The sequence below is a fragment of the Zea mays genome, chromosome 3 (assembly GCF_902167145.1).
Source record: "Zea mays cultivar B73 chromosome 3, Zm-B73-REFERENCE-NAM-5.0, whole genome shotgun sequence".
In the NCBI taxonomy this organism is placed as follows: Eukaryota; Viridiplantae; Streptophyta; class Magnoliopsida; order Poales; family Poaceae; genus Zea; species Zea mays.
The window spans coordinates 223,883,220-223,893,959 of record NC_050098.1 but is presented as its reverse complement, the minus strand read 5'-3'; the positions used below and the strand labels follow the sequence as shown (position 1 = coordinate 223,893,959).

Sequence of the window (10,740 nt, the reverse complement as noted above, 5' to 3'; positions counted from 1 at the left end):
TTTTCAAAGGAAAACTAGACATTAAAAGATTAAATTACGGTGTTGTCACTTTATTTCCTAAACTAGACAAGGATATGGAAATGAAGAACTTTAGATCCATTTGTCTTTTGAATGTGTGCTATAAAATTATTACAAAAGTCCTTAACAATAGGTTGACAAACAATATCACTAAGGTGATTAGTGATAACCAGTTTGGCTTTATTAAAGGAAGATATATCCTGGATGGAGCTGTGGCCCTCCATGAGATTGTTCATGAAGTAAAAAAGAAAAAACAAGATGGGATCATTTTGAAAATCGATTTCGAAAAGGTGTATGACAAAGCCAATTGACATTTCTTATATAAATGCTTGAGATGAAAGGATTTGATGAGAAGTGGGGAGACAGACCATTAGGATTAATAGCTTAATTGGTCCCATCTTCTTAACCCATAAGGGGGTAAGATAAGGAGATCCTTTATCTCCCTCGTTTTTCCCGAATTTAACCCATATTTGTCCCGTATTTAAGAAATCTAGAATGAGCCTAATATGCATTAGTGCACAAACTAAATCCTCATATTCTTAAGTGAGTGATCATTTTAGCCACCGGTTCTTCTCAATGGCAAGTAGTCTAATGGCTCAAACAACATCGACCGTAGATATATATATACACCATTAACACCCAAACAACAATGAAATATTGTCTCTCTATATCTATTTGTTTCATGTTATTACACTGCTAGTCAGTCATTAATATCATGTATGCTTGTAATAAATTACGAGTTTCTACTTAATATTTTTGCTCCCATTCCGTTTACCCCCTTCCATTTCTGTTGCCGACTATTTCCGATGATAAAATACAGGAATATAAATATGAGAGAGTTTTTTTCGTTCGTTTTCATCTCTGGCAGCGTCACAGAAGAAGGCTACGAGCAAATAGTCTCTCATTATCTCTTATTTATTTTTTATTTTATTAAAAGATGAAATGACATTGTAGCTTTTGTACCAAGTTTTATAATGACATTTGAGTGAGGCCCTTTCGATCGGTGCCAAAGTAACGAAACCTACTTTGTTAATGATACAATCCTAAATTTTTCACTGGTTTGAAAACTTAAATTCCCTTCGATCTTGATCTTGGTTGGGGAAAAAAACCCCGGCCTGCCACCCTACTTCATCCTCGAGTCGACTTGTGCGCCGCCATTCTCCGTCGCCGCGGTCTCGCGGGCCCGCCGCCGTCCTAGCCGCCCTGTCCCCGCCCTCTCCGTCTCGCGCCCCACGCGGCCCTTGTCCATCTTTTCCGTCGCCGGCTCGTGCGGTCCGACGCCTGCCACCGGTTCCTCCTCTCGAGAAAGGCGGCGGCGCCCGAGAGAGCTTCTTTGAGGGAGGATAAGGCGGCGCGGAGCGTCTCTGAGCGGCTCAGGCCCCTCCGGCGCTGAGCTTTCCTCCGGCGTTGTGTGTGCCTGAGTTGTTGACTCCCAATTGAAGCGTGGTCAAATTACCTCGGCTCCGGTATGGGTTGGAGCTCTTTATGGGTTGCTAAAGCGTTTAGAGTGTGGCTCTAGGCGTGGATTTTCACCAATGGCAATCGAGTGCCTCGTGCTAGGTACGCGGCAGCGCGCTCCTCTTTTCACCCTTTTTCGAACGCACTGCTCGGTTACAACCATGCTAGCGCTGGTGATTGCAGGGGCGGGGCAGGAGGTGGGTAAGAGCTGCGTGGTGGTGACCATCGGCGGGAAGCGCGTCATGTTCGACTGCGGCATGCACATGGGCTACCACGACGACCGCCACTACCCGGACTTTGCGCGCGCGCTCGCTGCCTGGGGGGCGCCCGACTTCACCACCGCTATCTCCTGCGTGGTCATCACGCATTTGTGCGTTGCAGATAAACATTTTAGCTTTTCATCCTTTTTCTTTTTATGCTGGCAATTTTCTTCAGATTCTCGCGTTTGGTTGGGGGCTGAGGAAGCTTGTGCTGTGCAGCCACATGGATCATATCGGGGCACTGCCCTACTTCACCGAGGTTTGCGGCTACCACGGCCCCATCTACATGACGGTGAGCTATGAACACATGATTATTGTTTGTGTTACTATGGCCAACGAAAATTGTATTAACAAAAGTTGCTTCACGAAAATTTAACCCCCAATTGCAAATTCTTTATAACCTTGTGTATATAAAATCTTCATAATTATTTTCATGGTCACAAAATCATAAGTTACTTGCCAATAGGAAATTACAATTAATGGTGAAGCACAAAATCTAGTAGCATGTTGAGTTCAAAATTGATCCAGAAAGCGTTGTAAGCCATAGAAACCATAAATCCAGGTTAATTTAAAGCCCATCATAGTAGAATGAATCTTGGGTTTAGCAAACGCAAAGACATGTCTCTTAGATGAAATCAGCTGTAAGTGTAAAAATGCAATATGCAAGCATAGTCACCCTTTGCAATATCTGAGTAACTTCCTGGAGCACATTGAAATTGACTGAGCCATACTCGGGCATGAAACTAAGGCACCAAGCTAGTTTCGGATCAAGGCATGCTGAAGTTTTGTGCTCCAGTTGAGTCTGGATGGTGTTCAATTTAACAACAAGCAAGTTGTGGTAGGCTAGAGTTGAAATTCAACATAAACCACAAGTCAAGGTTTAGATACATAGATAGCCGTTTTCCATGCACTCCTATTCAAGGTTAAATCTTTGGTATATTTCATTTTTTCAAGTCTCATTTTACTGTCTCCTCCCATATAAACTTTGGCCTTCTCCTACCTATCTTTCCATTGCTATCGTGCCTTAGAATCCTACTATGTACTGGTGTTTCTGGAGGTTTTCGTTGGACATATCCAAACCATCTCAACCGATGTTGGACAAACTTTTATTCAATTGGTGCCACCCCTAGCCTATCACGTATATCATTCTCTTGGACTCGATCCCTTCTTATATAGCCATAAATCCAACGCAATATACATATTTTTGCAACACTTATCCGTTGAATATATTGTCTTTTTAGGCCAACGTTCTACACCATACAACATAGCAAGTCTAATTGCCGTCCTATAAAACTTGTCTTCTAGCTTCGGTGGTACCCTCTTGTCATATAGAACGCCAAATGCTTGTTACCACTTCATCCACCTGCTTTGATTCTATGGTTGATATCTTCATCAATATCCCCGTCTCTCTGTAACATTGATCATAAATACGAAAGATATCCTTTCTGGCACTACCTAACCTTCCAAACTCACATCTCCTTCATGGCATTCAATTGCATTGACTTTATTTTTAACCTAGAAGCTAGAATGGTACATTCAAACAATCACTCAAAACTTACAAATGTGTGATATCAAAACCCAGTTACAAAATCACCTGCGAAATCATATGGCCAACATTGCCATATCAATGGGTATATATCATTTGGGCTGGATAGTAAGGGTAGAGTACAGCCCTAGTATCTGGGAAGTGCTGTATTTTTGTTATTACCAATTGCATAGAACTGACTGCACTATAAATCTGTCAAGGAAGAATGCATCAACCCCCTGGCACCACGACTATATTTCTCTGACCAAGCAACTGATACCTACTTTTAGGAAGAGAAGCTTGGGAATCGTATGTATGTGTATAACTCCATCTACATATCTAAGACTATGTCCAGAACCGTGTATTTTCAAGAACTATGGTATATATCTGCATCTACATATACGGATATATGAAGAACCAAATATTCCATAACCATGAATATAATGAAGCAATTTTGATGCAGTTGAATTTAATCCATAGAAAAAAAACTATTTTTTTGCACCTGATTGTCTTCTAAATTGGCTAAACATGCTCTGCACAACATTTGAAATCATTTAAAGGCAGAGAAATCTGAAAAAACATATCAAACCAACTCTAATTAAAGGCACAATATCTATAGCGAGAAACTAACTCTGAAAAACTAACTCTTGGGCTCTTGGCTGCATCTAAATTAGACAAACAGATTCGCATCAATCACTAAGGCCTCAAATTCAAATCACGCAGCATGACTCTTCTATGGTCTGATGGGAAGCAAACTATTAGGAGTGGGCCAGGAAAACAAAGAAGAAAACACATATATGGCCTTCCTTCGCAGGGAAAATGGTGGTCTCTTAACCGTCTTGGCAGCAAGTGCTAGATCCTGCCTTATTACTCTTCATTTATCCATCGAGGAGCAAGAAACTATAACTTGATTGAAGGCAATAATTAAATCAAACGACACTCAATATGGAGAGAATAATGTATGAAATGAATGCGGAGGATTGCAGGCCTGCCTTACTTCTGTGAATGCCCATCACAACACTTCCCTTCCTATTCATGTCCCTTCATTCTGTATTGGGCCATCAAGAGGTCAGGGTTTCTGCATTAGGTGATTAACATGAGGAGATTGAGTGAAATAGTGGGAGGCAGGGCTGTGAACAGGGGGTGGTTGATCAGGTCCGCAGAGTGGTACAACTCAATGAAAGGGTTGGTGAGCAGGGCAGCACTTGTTTGCGTACATGGCTGTGCCTTATCGGAGCATGAAGGGAGGGATGACAGCTGTGTGGTAGAGGCAGTGTTAAAAAGCATCGCCCAGGCGTCCAGACACCAAAAAAGACTGAGAGTCGGCGTTGCCTTGCCCCAGATTGACAGGGCATCCACCTTGGCGTGCTGGGCGTCGCATTTGACCGCCTGGCGGGCGCCTGAAGCCCCAAAAACCTGGGCGAGGGGCCTGCCCCTTTTGGCGCGTGTTGCCTTGCATGCGTGCGGGAAGAGAAAGGAAGGAATAGATAAGGAAGGGATAGATTAGGGAGGAGAAGAGAGAGAGAGAGAGGCACTGAGGACCGACGACGTGGCACTCTTCGTATGATCCCTGGCTGCTTCGTGTCCCTGAGGACCGGCAACGGTGTGGGCACGACATCCAGACGGGCATGGCACGATGTCAAGGCGGGCGCGTGTGCGGCATCGGACACAGGCGTGGCATAGTGCGGCCGGCGCGGCCACGACATAGGGTGCCAACGCGGGCACAACAAATGGTGGCCGGCGCAGGCACAACAAATGGTGGCCGGCGCAGGCACGGCAACAGGCACCCGGAGTGGGCGCGTCACCAATCACCATTGCGAGCGTGGTCCTGCCTTCGAGGTCGTCCTCCCCTGCTTCAATCTCCGCTGGCCCCTGCTTCAATCTCTGCTGGCCCCTGCTTCAATCTCCCCTTGGTCCCTGCTTCAATCCCCCGGTCCCTGCTTTAATTCTCTCCTGGTCTCTTCAATATTAGTTGGCTTGTATGGTGTCGCCTAGGCTGTCGCCTAATTCGCCTAGGTGTCCAGGCGGTGGCTGAACGCCTAGTTCCACCTTCCCGCCTTTAAAACCATGGGTAGATGGGTAGTGGATCTGTTGCATGGAAGTCATATGCAACAAGCACCTTAATGCTTGCGGAGGAGGATGTGTGCGGTGGTGGTCCAGTGGGGTTGACACAATGCAGTAATTGTCGAATGAGAAGATGCTGTGGATGGATCGGCTGCATGGACAGTCTGTTTGGTGGCAGTGTGATGCAGACAAATCAGCTAGAATGGCGGCTCAGGATGGCAGGCTGGCAGATTGGGGGTTGGGGCACGGGAGAGAGAGGTATAGGTGGTAAAAAATTGGATGCTGAGAAAAAAAAACAGAGCAGGTGGTCGCGAACTCACGATCGCTGGGACAATAAAGTAGAGGGTGAGCGAAGTGGGGTAGGATCTGAGTTACTGCATACTTTTGAAGTAGTAGAGATATATAGAATGTGCTTATTGTTATCTAAACTTGGCTTCAAGTAAATCCTGGATTGATTGGGTTGTTTAAAGTTGGGATTGTCCTGCTTCTGATCCAAGAAGTATGCTTGGGCGGAATGGTCTTGCATTATTAGCTTATATGCTTGTGCTGCTATCTTCCTTGGTCTCCCCACTTCTTATATGAAGCATCTATATGTCTGATGATTGATGGTCATTCCATAACTTATGTCATGTTACCTCAAGCAGTATCCAACAAAGGCTTTAGCTCCATTTATGCTCGAGGATTATCGGAAAGTAACGATGGGTCAGAGAGGTGAGGAAAAGCAATATAGCTACGAAGATATTCTTAGGTGTATGAAGAAAGGTAATGTTAGTTCAGTTTGAAACTTCTAGTACCTGTCTACTTAGACACTGATGCTGGTGCAAAAGTAAGTTTGTATCATAATCCTCTTGTAATACTTGATCTTTCAGTCACACCAATGGACTTGAAGCAGACTGTTCAAGTAGATAAAGACCTTGTGATCCGTGCCTATTATGCTGGACATGTAAGTTTCTTACACTGTTTTTCAATTTTCATTCAACATTCTGCTCAGTGTTCTTTAAATACTTTGCATTTAAGTATTGATTTAGCTCTCTACTTTCTAATCTAGTAAAACCATTGTCAATCTCAAGGTTATAGGGGCTGCCATGATTTATGCAAAAGTTGGGGATGCTGCTATGGTATACACTGGGGATTACAATATGACACCAGATAGACATCTTGGGGCCGCACAGATTGATCGTCTGAAGTTGGATGTATTGATAACAGAGTATGGTCTAACCTCAAACTATAAACATTTCTGTTTTGCGGTTGCCTTTACTTGGATTTTCAATCTAGTGTTGTTGTGATTTATGCCACATTATATCCATAGGTTATTTCTTATGGTTTCGCAGCACAGGTTTTATGGGGCAGAGGAGGACCCCGGCTATGTATATGGCAGTCAATAGTCATTCTGTAGAGGGTCAATCATATTCACCTTGGCACCCTATATTTGGGAATAGTGAGGGAGGGAGAGAGATTATTTTGTTGCCTAAGTCCCACCGATTACATCTGCTCAGTTGATAAACACCAAGTTCAACAATCTCCTGCTTCCAAGCACTAACAAATCAACCACTAACAAGTCAAAGCAATCCTGGAACTGACTAATAAACTGACCAAAACTCCAAACCAACTGAAACGGAAGACCTTGCCACTTGTCAAGCAGCTGTTGCCGGCTTGCTGCAGTCTCAGGCGTGTTACTGCTGTGCTCATGCCATGCCTGCACTGCTCTTCTTGGAGAGCCTGCTGCAGTGCTTGCTCTGCATAACAGCAGGGACTAAAGGGCATGTTTTACCTATTTGACTTATCATTGTGTGATCGTCTTAGTTGATATCAGATTTTGGGAATATTTTCCTGACCACCTGTGGACCTTTGCTCAGCTCCTGTTGTTAGCCAATCTTTGTTCTCCTGAATATTGTTTGAGTTATGGTTGTAAATTACCTATATAATTTGTTATTACACTTGCTACTCAGTTGAATCTACTAGTTTATAATGCTGCGATAATCAACCAACCTGCCTTTGTTGCATAGTGCCATAGTTGTAGTGGCTTCCTAACTTTTCACTGTTATATTTGAATTAAGAGCATCAATTGTTGCAAATGATTTTTTCCCTGTATACATAACCAATTAACTACTTTTTTATTCAGGTCCACATATGCTAAATCTATACGTGACTCAAAGCCTGCCCGAGAGAGGGAGTTTTTAAAAGCGGTATGAAAATCTGAACTTTGCTGCAGCCTGCAGTGTATATATTTGTAGATTTTCGTAATCAATGCTTTTCCGATGGTGTACTACTCTATTTTCTAGGTTTTGGATCCTATGTGCTCAATATTATTTGGGCACACAACACAGTTCACTAAGTGTATCTATATTTTTTATTCCTGATGTTTTCGTCCAAGAAGATGCACTCTGACTGTATTAAACCAATCTTCTGAAGTGTACACAGTTGATTTTACTTCCAAAGCATAACTGAGTATATGTTTCCTCTAGGTACATAAATGTGTTTCTGGTGGAGGTAAAGTTCTAATTCCAACGTTTGCTCTGGGAAGAGCTCAGGTATTGTAGTTCTCTTAATTCTACTTTATGAGACAAAGTGATGGTTAAGTGTGATAACTATATATGACTTAAATGAGCAAGTTTCCCTGAGAAGTACCATTCCGAGGGCACACTGTTCAAAGGTTTCATAATTTGAGTATCTATTTGTGACGCTTGTATTTCAGGAACTATGTATGTTACTGGATGACTATTGGGAGAGGATGGGCTTGAAAGTTCCTATTTATTTTTCAGCTGGTATGCGTGGTCTCTTGAAAGTTGAAACCTTGTACTTTCTGCTGCATGTGAAGTTATCTTTGATTATTTGTGCTATAGGTTTAACCATTCAAGCTAATGTGTACTACAAAATGTTGATTGGGTGGACTAGTCAAAAGATCAAGGACAGCCATACAGTGCATAATCCATTTGACTTCAAGCATGGTATGGTTCAGTTCTTTAAAAGCTAATTGTCCAATCCTACTTTGAATGAAGATAAATTTCATATGATTGAGTTGAAAATCTAAATATTCTGTAGATTTTTAACTAACCAACCCTCCAAGTTATCCCTTTTTTCCCTATTATTTGTAACTGTATGTCACCAATTGATTTTTTGTTTCTTTATTATTGAAATATTTGTTTATTTAATCATATTTTTGATAATAATTGTTGCTATTTCACTTTTTATGGGTAACCACAGTTGAGGTATGAGGTGTTCTGTCTTTTATTTGCAAATATTGGAATAACAGAGACAACATTTTTCACATTTCAGTTTGCCACTTTGAACGTTCCTTCATTAACAACCCTGGTCCCTGTGTACTTTTTGCAACACCTGGTATGATTACTGGGGGATTTTCCCTTGAGGCGTTTAAAAAATGGGCACCATCAGAGAAGAATCTGGTTACACTTCCAGGGTATATTCTTTATCTTTCTTGTTTTTCCATTTTTCAATCTTTTAAATTACTTGCATGTAGACAAGCTTTACCAAACCCTTTACTCTACAATTATTCTGATGCCACCTTTCTATTTTTCCCGCACAGATATTGTGTTTCTGGAACCATTGGTCATAAGTTGATGTGTGGGAAACCTACAAGGGTTGATTACGAGGACACTCATATTGATGTCAGATGTCAGGTCGATTTTCACGTCATTTCATATCTTGCAAAAAATGTACAACTTTAAATAATAATGACAAGAACATGGTCAACCAGGGGGAAGCCATGTAAATCACTAGTGTTTTAAACACTGTTGAAGTCTGGCTTTTAAATTCGATCCATATCAATCCCCACTTATCGTTCTGCATGGGTGCTTACTCGAGGCCCTTAGTTGTCTATTGCAGTTGGCTGGCTGTGGTCGTTTTTGTTTCTGTCTCTCAGTTTTTTGTGAGTAGTATGTCTGTATGTATTGAGGAGCTTTCCTAGTCCCCTCCCTGTTTTGCACATTTTATACTTTATCTTAATCTACTCATTACCATTCATGATGCATATATGAATGTTTGCGCGAAAGGGCCTCTAGCTGAGTTGGTTAGGTGGTCTGAGTAGCACTCCTCAGGTCCTGGGTTCGACTCCCCGTGGGAGCGAATTTCAGGCTGTGGTTAAAAAAATCCCCTCGTTTGTCCCATGCCAAAGCACAGGTCTAAGGCTCAGCCCCGGTCGTGGTCGTTCTCACATGGGCTTCGATGCCGCTGTGTATGGGTGGGGCAGGGGTTCGGGGGTTTTCTCGACCTGTGTGAGAAGGTCTTCTTCTTAATTCTATGCCCGGGGGCTGTCTTACCCCTCGCAGGTCGAGTTTTATATATGAATGTTTGCACTCAACATAATAGCGCTCCATATGAAACGTGTAGTCTAGGAATTGGAGCTTTCTGTGAGGTTAATCATGATGTTTGAAGTTCCTGACAGAATGCTGCTGTCAGTGTCTAACATATTACACTTCGGTTGTCCCTTTTGGCACTCTAGGGGTGTGTTTGATTGCGGGACAACTTGGACAGCCATGTCTCCCGGCATCCCCTCTCTCTGTCTAGTTCTGACAGGCAGCTGAGGACGACGGCATTGGGATGGTTCTATTTCAACCCTGACCTTGAATCAAACAACCTTATATAAGGGATCGTCCTATCCCATCATTGCAACAAAACACACCCTAGATTTACTCCAACCATTGCACTTTTCATTTTTGATATTTTTTGCCCCCTCATACTGAGTTTTTTTGCCCCCCCCCCCCCCCCCCCCCCCCTTATTTTACCAGATCCATCAGCTAGCATTCAGTCCTCATACAGACTCCAAAGGGATTATGGATCTGACAGAATTCCTGTCACCCAAAAATGTAATTCTCGTTCATGGTGAAAAGCCTCAGATGGCTTTTCTTAAGGAGAGGATCGAATCTGAATTGGGGATGCCTTGCTACTACCCAGGGAATAATGAATCCGTCTCCATTCCGACAACCCAGAACCTTAAAATGAGTGCTACAGAAAGGTTCATTACAGGCTGTGCTGTGGAGCAAGGTAAACGTAGCCTGCACAAGCGGAACCTGATTTATGGTACAGGTTTGTCAGAAGAGATTGGCAGTGATGAGGCGGCGGGGGAGGGCGTTCTTCTGATGCAGAAACACAAGTCTCCGAAAATTCTTTGTGAGGATGAGCTCCTTGAGGTGCTGGGCATGGGTCGGCATCTTGTCCAGTTTGAACCAATGGTCTCCAGAATTGTAGCTGCTGTTGAATCCGAGTTGCAGCGGGCTAAGGCAGCGGATTTAGATAACGATGGGAAATGAATGGAACAATATAAATGTACATTGCCATAATTTTGGCTGATTACTGTTTCACCTTTCTTTCCCAAAAATGCGAGTAATGTCCTACACCACTTCAGCACTATTACTGACAAGTCTCTTTAAGGTCCTTGGGAGTTACCAAGTTATACAA

At 42.9% G+C, this 10,740-nt stretch overlaps 1 protein-coding gene across 3 annotated transcripts; it reads left to right on the top strand.

Annotated features, from left to right (window-relative positions):
* The first annotated feature begins 999 nt into the window (after window positions 1-999).
* On the top strand, window positions 1,000-10,740 carry LOC103651494 (cleavage and polyadenylation specificity factor subunit 3-II). Of its 3 annotated transcripts, none has more exons than XM_008677136.3 (13): window positions 1,000-1,578; window positions 1,660-1,846; window positions 1,956-2,028; window positions 5,970-6,087; window positions 6,195-6,268; window positions 6,396-6,532; window positions 7,448-7,511; window positions 7,791-7,856; window positions 8,021-8,090; window positions 8,169-8,273; window positions 8,602-8,743; window positions 8,870-8,963; window positions 10,071-10,740. In XM_008677136.3, exons 1-13 carry the CDS (start codon window positions 1,554-1,556, stop codon window positions 10,590-10,592), a joined length of 1,677 nt encoding a protein of 558 aa, XP_008675358.1. In that variant the 5' UTR covers window positions 1,000-1,553; the 3' UTR covers window positions 10,593-10,740. The 3 variants fall into 3 exon arrangements, with proteins under 3 accessions (XP_008675358.1, XP_020406140.1, XP_008675359.1); XM_020550551.2 differs by having other exon boundaries at window positions 10,237-10,695; XM_008677137.4 differs by having other exon boundaries at window positions 9,785-10,630.